Genomic DNA, 15,927 nt, shown 5'->3' on the forward strand with positions numbered 1-15,927 from the left:
TCCATCCTTTAAAAAAATATTTGACCTCATGTTTCTCAATGCCTGATTAAAGCAGAGAGAGGTTGAGGTATATCACCAGCAGTCAAGGAAAATTCATTCTCCCAATCTCTTTATATTCATAACAGGTAAACACTGCAGTCTGTCAATCTAAAAAAATGTGTATTTAGGCATTAACTCATTGGCAGCCAGCCAGAGTACTCTGCTTTGAAACTTTGTTGTTACCTGTTTATTTTTACAAGGAATGTAATTAACTGGTTCGGGAATTATTTATTTTTGTTCTGACCAGTTCAGGAATGTCAATTCTTGGGTGGAACGTAAAACCGGAAACTTCACTGTTTCTGTTAGGAGCGAACCAATTGGCAAAAAATTCTACTTCAAAGCCCTGACCAGAAGGCAGTAACTCTCCATGCTTTTTTGAATGAAGTGAATCAAGAGGTGAGAAGTAAGTAGACCAAAATGACCTTATTAGGTTAAATCGATGGGTGGACAAAGCAGGCCATCCTTCAAAGGGGTTTTTAAAGTTTGATGTAGATCTCAATGCTCCATGTTTGTTAGGGCCCAGTGGATGTAAACATTGCATATACAGTACAGGTAGTCCTCAACATACAAACAGAATTGGTTTGTAAATTTTTATTTATTAAGTTTCAATCTGTAATATCCATTTGAAGTCATTTAAATGTTATTATTACTCTAAGTACGAAAGTACTATTCCCTAAGATTGTCAGTCAGAGTCACTATTGATGGTCCACTGTAGCTACAATAGCATGTAGCATGTAGCTTTCCTTTAGAGTGAAGGAAGAGTTGGAGGTGGGAAGAGTTATTGTGGGTCATAGTCAGAGTTGTGATCAGAGAAATGGTCACCACTACCACTATTTTCACTAGCCTTTGCTCTACCATCCATGATAAACAGTAAAGTATCCAGTGGGGTAGGCAGCCTGACCCTCTGAGATGCTAACAGAGACAACAACAAGACGAAATGAGTGATGGAGCTGCGTGAATGCAGCGGTGCTGTCCTGTGAGAGTTGTAGCAGAAAGGGGAACTACAGGACAATAGTTGGATATGGTGGTGTGCATTTGTTCTTATCTTTGAATCTTCGTAAATCAAATGTTCGTAAGTTTAGGATTACCTGTATTAGAGCATAAACTCAACATAAACACTAATGTCTTTTTCTGTCCTTCAAAGGTAAAGCAAGATTCTCAAATTAAAATTCCAATTTCAGTTTATGGCAAAACCCGTGTGTGTATTTACAGTAAAAACGCCTTTTGCTGCATGCATGGAGCTTAACCCAGAAGGTGATTAGCTTACAAAAGCACAAATATAGCCTTTCTCCCACTGGAGTTCATCGATTCTTTCAGTGTGGTATAACCAACTTAACTGATAGACACTAGTGAGTTTGGCTTCAGTGTAAGATTGTACCAAAGCTTCTTACAACCGAACTCTGAGAGGTAACCCACATTTTTATTTCTATTTATGAGATCAGATTAAAGCAACACCCGACAAAATATTATTTAGAAAGCCTGGAAAATTGGATTAGGTGTTGATTGAGTGGTGTCATAGCTTTAAAGCCTGGAGACCAGCCGTTTCCCCCATTTTCAGCCTTTTTCTGAAATATGATAATCTCGTCCTCATGTGTTCTCCTCATTTAAGTGTGATTTTTCTTTTCTTGCCACAGGTCCGGCCATCATCATCAGGCCCTCAGTTTGCCACTACTGCTAACGGAACTCCTCCACAGCAACCTTTACAACAGTCTCCAGCTGTTGCCATGGCATCGGGTTCCCCATTGCACAACTGTGTGGCACGTTCCCCTCAGACCCCAACCCAAGCTCAGACACAAGCGGTCTCTCGGCCTGGGAATGGATACATGATGAATCCAGGCCCGGGGGTGAGCCAGGCAGCCACGGGGCCCGGCCTGGCTGGGGTGGTGGCCGGGGGTCAGCCAGTAGGGCCAGTGACTCCTGAACTCTCTCCAGCAGAGCAGCTTAAAGCGATGGCTCAGCAACGCGCAAAACTTCTGCAACAGAAGCAACAGCAGCAACAAGCGGCAAACTGGTCTCCTGCTGGCGCGCCAACAAGTCCCTATAACTCCAGTCCCTTTAACCAGGACAAACCCAACAGCCCCATGATGTACCCACCACAAGCCTTTAACACACCACAGGGCCCTCTAGTGGCTGGGATGGCCCCCAACAATGGGCCCAAAGCCCCCATGAACAACTACCTCCCTCACAACCACATGGGCATGATGGGCCAGCAGCAGCCAACCAGCATCAACCAGAGCACCCTATCCAAGCAGCAGCAGCAGCAGCAAACGTCGGCCATGTTGTCCTACAACAACACCAAACCCTTGAGTCACTTCAGTGCCAGCGGGGTCGATCACATCGGCCAGAGGATGACTCCGCCCATGGGAGGGAACAGTCAGGTCAAAAACCCCATGATGTCTCCCTACATGGGTGGTGGAGGAGGAGGAGGAGGAGGTGGCGGCCAGGGTGCCGGGCCGGGGCAGACCCAGGGGCCCATCCCGGGACAGACGGCCCACCTGAGTGAGGAACAGAAGAGGATGCTGCTGATGAAGCAGAAGGTGTTGAACCAGAACCTGCCCTACAGCGCCATGCAGCCTCATGGACAGGTAGGGCAACTGTTCCATGCTCTTGTTAACAGTTTCCATCGGGTTTAGTGACGTTTGCATTCCTCTGTGCTCCAGTCGTTGCTTTCGTACAGAAGAGTGGTTCTTCAGAGTGGTTAGAGATGATTTCTAAAGTGGTGTTATACAGTAGAACACTCAACCTAAGATCTCAGGAGGAGAATGAAACAATCGATTCTGGAGGAATAGTAAAATATTCAGACGGAATGCACAACTGCAATAAAGTCCAAACAAGAATTTATTTAAGCAGCTGAAATGGACAGATTACGGAAAATGGATTGCTGTTTTACCAAACGTTCCAGAGGTGCAGGCATTAGAAGGTAAAATGGTTGCCTCAGCAACAAGCCGGAGCTAGTAGAAGGCAAAGGAAAATGGCCTGTCGAGAGCGTATTGATGTCTCTGCAACACTAGCAGCGCTGATGCCCCCCCCCAGTTCTCCTTCCCTTAGACTCACAAGTGCACATACACTCGCACGCCACGCCAAACACCAACACTAAACGGCTTCTTAGCTCATATCCCCAATCTGTCACAGCTGACTGATGGCTGGGATTGGAGCGCTAAGCCATGCTAGCTGCTGTCGTTACCCAAAGCCCACCGCGGGCAGTTTGTTTCCTGAGTGTAGCGACCGGCGCCGACGCTCCAGCAGATCAGCCGGGGGTGTCAGGTGCCTTTAATAACCAGGACGTTAAGGAAGTGTGGGCGGACCGTACTTCAGCAAATAAACACCTACACTAGTGAGACCTCACACGTTTCATGGTGTCGCTCATTATCTCCGAGCCATTGTGTGGTTGTCAATAGATTGTGTTTTTGGTGGTTGACGATGCACTCATCCATACACCCCCCCCGTCCTTACCTCCCCGTCCCTCTCATTCAGTGTGTTCACGATACAGCCACACATCCTCCTCCTCCTACTCCTCTTGTGCTCGCTGTCTTCTGTCCTGCTCCTCTTCTCTCCCCCTCTCCTGTCTTTCTTTCTCCCTCCACCAGAGACACTCAGCACCAATAAAGGAGCAGATTTATTAATGTGGGGCCTTTGTGGCTGCTGCCTGGAGGGCTGTGTGTTTGTGCACATGTGAGCGAGTGTGAGTCCGTGCACATGTATGTTTGTGTGTGCTTCATAGAGGGGTGGGCCGCCAAGTGGGGGGAGGAGAGATTTATTTGAGTGAGCAGAGGAGAATTGGAGACAGAAAAGACAGAGGAGAAGGATGTGCAGAGAAGAAAAAGAACGACTCAAAGGAGAAAGGCAAACGAAGAGAGAGGGAGAGATTTATTGTGGAGTGAGGATGGAGAATATTAAAAAGAAAGTCAAGGGCTTGGAATAAGTGAGCAATGCAGAATGGAGTGTCTGAAACACCAAACACTGACGGCGCATGCATCTAACCCGATTGACTCTGTCATTACTGAATTAATAGGTTTATTCTTTATTGTTTGCATATAGTCAGGCACTAAGTGATCAATAGCAAAATTACTCTAAACCACAGAACACATGGCAGGGTGCTTTCTTTTTAAGTATGGACCATTTATCAGAGAGGATGTGGGTGGAGATGAGCTGTAAATCATTATTTACATGATGGCAGCCTGGTAGCATCTAAAGGGGAAGTCCACTGATTTTACTCTATAATTTAATATTCACTGCTTATGGAAGCACTTCAATACATTTGCCAGTTGTGTGTTTGGAAATGCTTTGTCTGAGGGAAAAGGACCTCCGTTTTGTCAGTGATATTGTCAGGCTGGCGTTACAAAGCAAGGGTGTAAATTCATACTTAAATGAAATCAGATTTCATGGTCAGAGGTGTAGGATCCAGAGTGCTTGACAGTAAAAGTTGTTGTATCAACACGTTTGCCACATTTGCCTCTTTAATCTCCCTTTATGAGGAACAGAAAATCTCTAGAGAATACGTTCGATGAAAACTGATTGGATCACAAAGCGAAGACAGTTGGCAATTTTCATTGTCCTTAAAGGGCTTCTTGGCAATCAGTTCTTTAATATTAGTTATAGGACCATCTGTGCCCAAACTGTAGGCGCATTGGACAAAAAGCTGTAAAATTCTTCAGTATGTTGTGGTGAGAAATCTTGAAATTAATGACAACATATGCCAAACGCAACAAACAAAGAAGCACAACAGTTACAAGCTGAAGACAGCTATCACGAAAACAGTCAATGTCTTTCAGTCGATCTTCCCAATTTAAGAAGGGAAAGCGCTGAAGTTGGAGACATTTGTCACTCGGGTGAAAATCTTTCCGTTCCAGAAAAAAACAAAACAAAAACTGAACGATGCTCATCCTCACCTTTAAGGTTCACGTCAACTGCTCTCGTGCTTACCAATCCAGAGCCACACGAATGGATGTAGAGGCCACAAAGCAGAGCTGGCTGTCTTTAACTTTCCTGCAGCGCGCTGAAAGGCAGTCAAGGTCATAACTAATATCCTCGACAGAATCTGCCCTTCGATGACTTTGCTGCTCCACTGTGAAGAGGATAACAGACGGCCACAGACCACAATAGAAGGCAAACGCTCGAGTCTCATCTGCTGTCGTTAAGCTGCTGTGTTGTCGACGTGGCTGGAAGTTGCTAAATCATATTTTGTCCAACAGCTATGAACAAACGGGGCGGACAACAGCCGGCTCACTTCTCCTCTGCTAGCCAGATTTATTGCTTGTTACAGCGATCTCTACTGCCCTTCGCTTCAGACTCATCTGGCAGCAGGATTACACTTCTTTCCACAGATTAGTGGATGTGATGCTTTAACAGAAGCATCATTTTTCAGTCAGTTCATGTTGAACCGTTCAGATGAATTACAGAGGCTCACACCAACCAGGTTTGATAAAGCAGTCTAGACATTACCTCACATTCTGTGGGCAGAAAGCTGTAGTTTAGCATTTAGTGGACCGGGCCTATATGTAAATATCAGTGTTGTTTATATTGGCAATAATGGGCCTATTTCACGAAGGCAGGGTTAACCTACCCTGAGGTAAACCTGTGGTTCTGGGTTGCTTTACCCTGAACTTGGAAAAACCAGGGATTTCGGTTTCACAAACGCAGTTCAGGGTTAGTTTTCCTAACCCAGAGTAAATTGACCCGCAGGTTAACAGACACGACAACTTGAAAGAAAGCCATCATCAATGGAGCCCCGATTCATCGATTCACCATGACGACGGACGAGACGCGCACCGCAACGCTTTATGGAAGTCAGAGTACAGATTTTAATTTATGAATAGAAAGACTTTGAGGACATTTTCAGAAGAAACAGAACAGCGTTGCAGCTGCAAAGAAGAGCGACATGTCGTGGGAGTGAATTGCTGCTCAAGTCAATGCCCAAGTTCTAAGTCCATTGCACTCACGGTAAAAATACGGAAGTAAACGGCTTCAATAATAGTTTATTAATTTATTTTATTTAGGTGTGATCCAGTGGGGGGGGAGAAAGGCACGTCAGCAGCTGAGAATGAAAATAAAAACATCATTCACACAGGTCAGACTTCATCATCTCGTTATGGATCCTCCTCATCCTCATTATGTTTGATATTGTACAGTAAGTATTAAGTGGACGTTTCACTGTTCGGTTGTTTTATCCCCAACATAACGCTCTTTTCACGCACATAAATGCTCTCTCATCTATATCAGGTTCTGTTAAATAATGAAATACATTAAAACGTTTTATTGTTGTGTAAATAAAACAGTAAATCGGCATATGAACGTTAGAAAAACAATTGAGAAGGATATTCACACCATTGCGTACACCTATATTATCTAAGAACTGAAATCGAGAGCTGACATGTAGCTTGTTTGATACAGTAATAGCCACAACAGTGGCCGTGGCATTATACCGCTTATAACCGCTTTAAGGTATTCCAGGTTCTATTTTCTGTCTGTTTTAGTCACATGATACACACAGGAGTTAATATTGATTTAAAAAAAAGAAAGAAATTAACAAGAAATTGAAGAAAACAAAGGTGGGATAATATTTTATGTTACTGATTGTTCTCTTCCCATTGCTTCCCATTCTGGTGGAATACAGAGTGACATTTATCCTCTACTTAAGTATTAACAGATTCTCATCCCTTTTTAAAGAGAACTGATAAAGAGAACTGTCCGACAGGATATGACAGGACATCTGAACGCGATACAAAAAAAATTAAAATCTCTGTGAATTAGAAACTCCATCAAGGGGCTCCTCGTCAATCGGACATGCTATGTTCACCTCTGAAATACGGAGTTATTTATAAAACCTTACTTCGGTCAGAGTCTCCGTCCGACAGAACCAAGAAATGAAGCCGCGCGAGCGGTGGTGAAAGGGGGCGGAGTCAGAGGAAACCCTGGGTTTGTGGAATGAAACCTGCTCCCGACCAGGTTAAGTTCAGAGGGTCTGTTACTGCGGTAACAAACCTAGAGGTTCACTTTACCTCGCGTCATGAAACAGGTCAGGGTTACTGCTCTAACCCTGGGTTAACTTACCTCCCTTTGTGAAAATGAAAGTCCTGGTTTTCCCTGATTTCAGGGTTAACTCACCCTGGTTGTCCACTAAACCTGCTTTTTGAACGGCCCCACGTCACAAAGCGGGGCTAACGACCCCCGAGTACAACCTGTGGTTCTGGGTTGCTTTACCCTGAACTTGGAAACCCAGGGTTTTCAGTTTCACAAGTGCTTCTAGGGGTTAGTTTTTGTAGTCCAGGGTAAGTTGACCCACAGTTTAGCAGGCGCGACGCCACTTTAAAAAGCCATCATCAATGGAGCCCAGATTCGATGAGTCACCATGACGACGGACGAGACGCGCTCCGCGTTACTTCACGCAGTTGAAGTGCAGATTGTAATCTACGTGTATGAAGACTTAGAGGACATGTTATGAAAAGAGGAACAGCGTTGCAGCTGTAAAGAAGAGAGAGATGACTTGAAACTGCTGCTCAAGTCGACGCGTACGTCTAAACGTAGTCTGTTGGACTCACGGTACAATTACGGAGGTAAACGGCTTGAATAATAGTTTATTATTTTCTTAGATGTAATCCAGCGGGGGAGAAGCGCACATGTCAACAGCTGAGAACGAAGTTTAAAAACATCGTTCACACAGGTCAGACTTCTGCATCATCTCGTTAGGGATCCTCCTCTTCCTCATTATAACATAATGACATTGTACAGTAAATAATAAGTGGACTTTAGGCTTTTCAGTTGTTTTATCGCCAACAGAATGCTCCTGTCACACACATAAATGTGCTCTCATCTATAGGCATTCCATGTTCAATTCTCTGTGACTTTTAGTCAAATAATACACAATTGATAAAAAGAAAAAGAAATTAACAGGAAATTGAAGAAAAGAAATGTGGTCAAATATTTTCTGTTACCGATTGTTCCTATTCCTTAACATTCTGGTGCAATTCAGAGTGACATTTAGCCTCCACTGAAGGATCAACACTTTCTCATCTTTTTTTAACAGAGCAAGCAGGACAGTCCGTCACATCCAATGTACAGATAGACGCTCAGTGAACACCAGCGATTCTTTCTGTGGCATTCATATGCAACTGTATGTTTTGATGTCCTCCTCATGTATTTCCAGCTATTTGTTACAGAAGTTTATCCAATTCGCTTTCTATGAAATACAGACAACAGATAAAAAATGGTTTCTTTGGACCTCCAGATTAGGAGGGCAGATTTGAACATACAAATACAAAGTTAGAGGTGGGTGTTGTTCACAAGTGAATCATGTTGAATATTAGAATTTTCACCACTAAAATGATCTAAGAAATAACTTTGTATTTATAAGTAATAAAGATGACCAAATGAAATGTATATTGTATGTTTTTATTGCCCGCTGTGGTGAATTATTGTGCTAATCTTTAGTTACTGCATTAGTCTGTTGCTCAGGTGAGACTCATCATACACCTGTGAGTCAGGAACCAATCAGGGCTGCTCCGTCTCCACATCAGTATGCTATGCTTGCTCTGGAGGGTTCTGTTGGGTGTCTGTCCGTTAAAGCTCTTTGAAATGTCTGCTGAAGTGATTAGGCGCTATATAAATAAAGATGGAAAATGTAGTTTGCAGCATCACATATGATCTGGACAGATGTTAGTTTATCTATGATGCAGTCTTTAACGTGTAGAAACAGTAGTCAATGTACTTGTACTTGCATATATTTGCTGTGAATTGACATCCTCTTCACATCATCACCTTCATTATGTGAGGGAGCCTTGATGGGAATGTGGGTACCACCTATGGCAGCAAATTACATTGGGACATCCGAAAGAAATTAATGTCTGGGATTGCAGCACAATATCATTAAGAGAACATACTTTCAAATTAATCAGATTTCTACATCATTCACCTGCAATCCTGTGGAACTCCTCCTTGATGATCCTGACGGGTTTCTCTCCAGGGAAATAGAAAACCTGGGGTAAAAGTTTAAAAGCGAGGCGCACTGAGCATCTCCCACATTATATAGGAAAATTACCGTTTGCAAATAAAAAATGAAAAACTGAACGGAGCGCTACACGCAGTGTGTGTGTGTGTGTGTGTGTGTGTGTGTGTGTGTGTGTGTGTGTGTCGATCAGTATGATCGGTACCGATCATAAAGAGAACTGTCTGAATATGACGGGACATCTGAACGCGATACAAACGTATTTAATTCTCTGTGAATGATCGCTGAAACTCCATCAAGGGGCTCCTTGTCAAACGGACATGACATGTTCACCTCTAAAATACCTCTAAAATAGGGAGTTATTTATTAAACCTTACTTCGGTCAGACTCTCCATCCGACAGAACCAGGAAATGAAGCTGCGCGAGCAGCGGGGAAAGGGGGCGGAGTCAAAAGAAACCCTGGGTTTGTGGTATAAAACCTGCTCCCGACCAGGTTATGTTCAGAGAGTCTGTTATTGCGGTAACAAACCCAGAGGTTCACTTTACCTCGCTATGTGAAACAAGCCAGGGTTACTGCTCTAACTCTGGGTTAAGTTACCCCCTTTGTGAAACCGAGAACCGTGATTTCAGGGTTAACTTACTCTGGGTTTCCACTGCACCTGCTTTGTGACACGGCCCCTCCTCCAGACCAGGCTAGCTTCAGAGTCTGTTACTGTGGTAACAAACCAAGAGGTTTACGTTCTGACACAGGCTAGGTTTACTCCTCTGACTCTGGGTTAAGTTACCTCCCTTTGTGACACCGAAAGCCCTGGTTTTCCCTGATTTCAGGGTTAACTTACCCAGGTTTTCCACTAAACCGGCTTTGTGAAACGGACCCAATAATGAAGCTTAACCCAGGATAATCTTTTCCTTATGAAGAAAACTATAAAATGCCAAGAGCAGCATGTTATCTACAGATTGAACGGCTTTGACTAAAACCTGGTTTTAAATGGTGATCCCAAAATGCAGTGATGCTGCAGGAAGGGCATCCAGCTTTAAAAACTTTAAAAACCAGTATGAGCTTTCATCTAAAGAAACGGCCTATACAGATAGAACTGAGATAGATAGATAGATAGATAGATAGATAGATAGATACTTTATTAATCCCGGAGGAAATTGTATGAAGGTTGTTGGTTTGCCAGTCGTCCTGTGTGACGGCAGTGGCTGGAATGTCCACACTGAACGAACGCCTGCTAAACGTGTCAGAGGTCAGCCGCAGACGCGTCTGCATGCGCATTTGTTTTAGTGCAGTAATTTGTGTGTGATTTGTTGATATCCCCCCACAGTGTTAGGGGTGAAGTGATGCTCACTGTGTTTGGATTCAATTTTCTTTGTCTGCATTAGCATATCGGCACATTAGCCTCTGGCCTTTTGTGCATGTTGCCTCACAGGTGGTGCTTAAGCATCACTGTCTCTGCGCTCCGGCCGCTCCCTTTCAGTGTGGAAGCTAATCCAGTTAGCAGCTGCTCGGGGAAACTCAGGCCTTGCTCCTCAAAAGCTCGTTAGTCAAGCTTTAATTGTTGCTCCCTCGCTTTGCATATCGCCGTGACGCTAATTTATGCCTGTTGTTGCGGTTACCGTCACGACAGCGGTGCACGTCTCAGTGGAAGCAGCAAGTGGGCGAGTAAAAACACTCGCACACAAATGACGGATGATGCAGTAGCCTCAGTGTGTGTGTGTGTGTGTGTGTGTGTGTGTGTGTGTGTGTGTGTGTGTGAGACAGACAAGCTTCTCAAGCGAGCAGCACAGAGGCGGTTCTCCAGGGCTGTCTGAGTGATGATTGGATGAGAGTGGATTGACAGGTGTTGGCATCAGTGGAAGGCTTCAGGGGGAATTTTTATTTCTGATAAATTGGAGGGAGAGGTTTGATTGTGTGCGTGTGTGTGCGCGCGTGCGCGCGTGCGTGCGTGCGCGTGCGTGCGTGCAGGAGATCACGATATCACCATGCAGTCTACCACCATTGCTAATAGCCCTGTGAGTCACCCCAACCCCCGCGCATGTCTGCACACACAAACACACACACAAGCTTCTTCTTCTTCTTTTCCTTTCGGCTTTTCCCTTCAGGGGTCGCCACAGCAAATCAATTGCCTCCATCTAGCCCTGTCCTTTGCATCCTCTCCTCTCACACCAACTACCTTCATGTCCTCTTTCACTACATCCATAAACCTCCTCTTTGGTCTTCCTCTAGACCTCCTGCCTGGCAGTTCAAAACTCAGCATCCTTCTACCAATATATTCACTATCTCTCCTCTGGACATGTCCAAACAATCTCAGTCTGGTCTCTCTGACTATATCTCCAAAACCTCTAACATGTGATGTCCCTCTGATGTACTCATTTCTGATCCTATCCATCCTGGTCACTCCCAGAGAGAACCTCAGCATCTTCATCTCTGCTACCTCCAGCTCTGTCTCCTGTCTTTTCCTCAGTGACACTGTCTCTAGACCAAACAACATCGCTGGTCTCACCACAGTTTTGTACACCTTTCCCTTCATTTTAGCTGAAACTCTTCTATCACACATCACACCTGACACTTTCCTCCACCCGTTCCATCCTGCCTGTACACGCTTCTTCACCTCTTTTCCACACTCTCCATTGCTCTGGACTGTTGATCCTAAGTACTTAAAATCCTCCACCTTCTTGATCTCTTCTCCCTGTAACCTCACTCTTCCACTTGGGTCCCTCTCATTCACACACATGTACTCTGTCTTACTGCGGCTAACCTTCATTCCTCTCCTTTCCAGGACAAACCTCCACCTCTCTAGCTTCTCCTCCACCTGTTCTCTGCTCTCACTACAGATCACAATGTCATCTGCAAACATCACAGTCCATGGAGATTCCTGTCGAACCTCGTCTGTCAGCCTGTCCATCACCATAGCGAACAAGAAGGGGCTCAGAGCTGATCCCTGATGTAGTCCCACCTCCACCTTGAACTCCTCTGTCACACCTACAGCACACCTCACCACTGTCTTACAGTCCTCATACATGTCCTGCACTGCTCTAACATACTTTTCTGCCACACCAGACTTCCTCATAAAATACCACAGTTCCTCTCTGGGCACCCTGTCATAAGCTTTCTCCAGATCTACAAAAACACAATGCAGCTCCCTCTGGCCTTCTCTGTACTTCTCTATCAACATCCTCAAAGCAAATACTGCATCTGTAGTACTCTTTTTTGGCATGAAATTATACTGGTGCTCACAAATGTTCACTTCTGCCCTTAGTCTAGCTTCCACTACTCTCTCCCATAACTTCATTGTATGGCTCATCAGCTTTACGACCTTCCCATCTCTATCTCTCTGTCTTGCCAACCTGTATAGATCAGTCTCTCCCTCCTTACTGTCCAACCTAGCAAACAAGTCAATGTAGTGCACAACAATGTAGTGCTCCTACCACCACTCTTATAGGTCACCCTATGTTCCTGCCTCTTCTGGAAGAAAGTATTCACTATAGCCATTTCCATCCTTTTTGCAAAGTCAACTACCATCTGTCCTTCTGCGTTCCTCTCCTGGATACCAAACCTGCCCATCACCTCCTCATCACCTCTGTTTCCTGCACCAACATGTCCATTGAAGTCTGCACCAATGACAACTGTCTCACTTCTAGGCATGCTCTGTATCACTTCATCAAAGTCCAACCAGAATTTCTCCTTCTCCTCCAGTTCACATCCTACCTGTGGAGCATACCCACTAACTACATTGAACATCACACCTTCGATTTCTAGCTTCAGACTCATCACTCTATCTGACACTCTTTTTACCTCCAGGACATTCCTAACAAACTCCTCCTTCAAGATAACTCCTACTTCATTTCTCTTCCCATCTACACCATGATAGAACAACTTGAACCCTGCTCCTAAACTTCTAGCCTTGCTACCTTTGCACCTGGTCTCCTGGACACACCGTATGTCTACCTTCCTCCTCTGCATCATGTCAACCAACTCTCTACCTTTTCCTGTTATAGTTCCAACATTCAACGTCCCTACTCTCAGTCCTATCCTCTTGGCGCTCCTCTTTCTTCGTGCAAAGTTACTTTCCTCCTCTCCTTCTTTGACCAACAGTAATTCAATTTCCACCGGCGCCCTGTAGGTCAACAGTGCCGATGGCGGTCGTTGTGAACCCGGACCTCGACCGATCCGGTATGGAAGTCATAGGTTTGATTCGCATCTTTTATTTGGCAAAAGTTTTACGCCGGATGCCCTTCCTGACGCAACCCTCTGTATTTATCCTGGCTTAGGACCGGCACAGTAGGACACTGCCTTGTGCCCTCTTGCGGCTACATTACAAACACACACACAAGCATTGGTCTTATTTAATCTATAGAGAAAACTGAAGCTTTATGTTTTGAATAAGAAAAATGTACATTAGCCTATTTGTTATTTTAATCTCTATTTGTTTACATACCTCTATGTTTATTCTTTGTATTTATTGGATGGAGCCGTTTTAATGCCAGCTGATTTCATACAGTATCTAAAGTGTATAGGCCCATGTGCTGGGGGGCCCCATGGACTTGGGTGCGTTTTTAAACTTAAACTCAGGAACGTCCATCCGGCTGTTTCAAACCTCACTGTGAAGGATGGAGGGAGGGAGAGGGGGAGGGATACAGGGGGGAAGAGAGAATTGCTCCCTCTCTTTCCTCCATCTATCCCCATACGCTGGAGATATCCTCCACTCCCTCCCTCACTTCTATCTACCGGTCAGTCTACCCCCCTCACCCCCCCACGCACAGTGAATATAGTTCACTCCCTCTCGCTCTTCCATCTCTCACTCTCTTTCTCAGACACGTGTCAGGGCTAGAGCCTTGTTGCTCTCCAGTCCTTTGGAGGGGGGGGGGGGGTGATCTAGCAGGGCGGGATGGTGGAGAGGTAACAGGGTCTTCTTGTCTTTCTCCATCCCTCTCTCTCCTTCCTTCTGTGTGTATTTCTTCTTGGGTGCATCCTGTTCTCCTCACCTCCTCCTATCCTTTCCTTTCCTTTCCTTTCCTTTCCTTTCCCCTCCCCCTTCCCATCATCCCTCCGTCTGCCTCCTCCTTGCCTCCTTAACCACTTTTCCTCTGCTGTGCTTCGAGGCATCTGTTAGTGCTGAACTGCACTTCACTACTCCCATTCAATAATGTGTGTGTGTGTGTGTGTGTGTGTGTGTGTGTGTGTGTGTGTGTGTGTGTGTGTGTGTGTGTGTGTGTGTGTGTGTGTGTGTGTGTGTGTAATCGTAATATACTGTATATTTACAATTCATACATAGGAATATATTTGTTTATATCCATTTTAATAGTATACTGTCTGATATGTGACTTTAGTCTTGTCATAAGCTCGTGTGTGTTGATACACAATAAACAGACACAATTAAGAGAGTGTAAGTGTGTGTGTTTATGTATCCATATGTCTTAGTTTTGTGTGTGTGTGTGTGTGTGTGTGTGTGTGTGTGTGTGTCGATCAGTATGATCGGTACCGATCATAAAGAGAACTGTCTGAATATGACGGGACATCTGAACGCGATACAAACATATTTAATTCTCTGTGAATGATTGCTGATTGCTGTGTATCTGTGTGTGTATCTGTGTGTGTGTGTGTGTGTGTGTGTGTGGCGAATGTCGGGGGACCCTGGGAATGATTTTTTCTTGCGGTGCTGCTGATGCGTCTTACACACACACACACACACACACACACACACACACACCGACAAAGCTGTTTCATTCATCACAAACACACCTCCACCCGTTCAACACGCCCTGGGGTGTGAATAGAAGAGATGGAGAGGAAATATCAATACACACCTCCACCAACAGGCTTCTTCTCTAGAGGAACATCACTGTATGGAATGTTTAGTTGTGTGTGTGTGTGTGTGTGTGTGTGTGTGTGTGTGTGTGTGTGTGTGTGTGTGTGTGTGTGTGTGTGTGTGTGTGTGTGTGTGTGTGTGTGTGTGTGTGTGTGTGTGTGTGTGTGTGTAATTAAGCACACACTAATGTTAACCTCATCTGCAATATTGACATGCAGGCCTCACCATCTTAACCAATCAGGACACTGTATGTCTCGGAGTGTGCCACTTTAAGTATATGCATATATAAAAAATACTACCATAGCCAAGCGTGTGTGTTTGTGTGGGGGGGTTCATTCTTATGCTGTGTCTGTGGGCCAAAGGGAGGGAGAGAATGGAGATGCAAGGCTGCATACTAAACAGACTGCTGTCACCCCGCCAGCATCTCACACATACACACACACACACACACACACACACACACACACACACACACACACACACACACACACACACACACACACACACACACACACACACACACACACACACAGAAACATAAATGCATGCTTGGTTGCTCTACCTCTCATATACGCACTCTCACAAACGGTTCACACGCACACACACAGACACTCCTCATGCCAGCTCAAACTTTGGCTGCCTTGCTCGCCTGCCGGTTGCCATGGCAACCATTGCCCACAGCACCTTGCAGCCTAAATCAATGGCAGATTCAAGACAAGGGATAGGCAGACCCGGTTTGTGTGTGTATGTGTGTGTGTGTGTGTGTGTGTGTGTGTGTGTGTGTGTGTGTGTGTGTGTGTGTGTGCGTCCACGCGACAGCCCCTCTCCGTCCGAGCGGGTTGTGCTCGCATTGGGTTTGGTGATAAATATGGACGCAGGCTCGGCCACAGATTGCGTTAGCAGCACGTTATCAGTGTTGCACAAATTGGATATAAGCCTGGAAGAAACAGAAAACAATTCATGTGACATATTTACAGACCGTTACAGCTGGGAGAAACCCAATCCATTCATTTGAAGTTTCCAACTTGTTCACCGCCTTGTGCGTGCTGATGACTCTAAATGTTGCCTCCATGCCAAGTGACACACACACACACACACACACACACACACACACACACACACACACACACACAAAGA

At 45.0% G+C, this 15,927-nt stretch overlaps 1 protein-coding gene and 1 long non-coding RNA gene across 2 annotated transcripts in view; one reads left to right on the forward strand and one right to left on the reverse strand.

Moving 5' to 3' along the window:
* LOC137599718 (uncharacterized) overlaps positions 1 to 8,408 on the reverse strand; it is a 30,164-nt gene extending 21,756 nt beyond the window's left edge. Inside the window, exon 1 of the long non-coding RNA XR_011036854.1 lies at positions 4,929 to 8,408. This is a non-coding gene — a long non-coding RNA (uncharacterized lncRNA). The remainder of the gene's footprint in view (positions 1 to 4,928) is intronic.
* maml3 (mastermind-like transcriptional coactivator 3) overlaps positions 1 to 15,927 on the forward strand; it is an 89,677-nt gene that overhangs the window by 43,439 nt on the left and 30,311 nt on the right. Inside the window, exon 3 of the mRNA XM_068320786.1 lies at positions 1,674 to 2,624. Coding sequence (XP_068176887.1) covers positions 1,674 to 2,624 — 951 coding nt within the window. The remainder of the gene's footprint in view (positions 1 to 1,673; positions 2,625 to 15,927) is intronic.

The sequence above is a fragment of the Antennarius striatus genome, chromosome 8 (assembly GCF_040054535.1).
Source record: "Antennarius striatus isolate MH-2024 chromosome 8, ASM4005453v1, whole genome shotgun sequence".
Lineage (NCBI taxonomy): Eukaryota > Metazoa > Chordata > Actinopteri > Lophiiformes > Antennariidae > Antennarius > Antennarius striatus.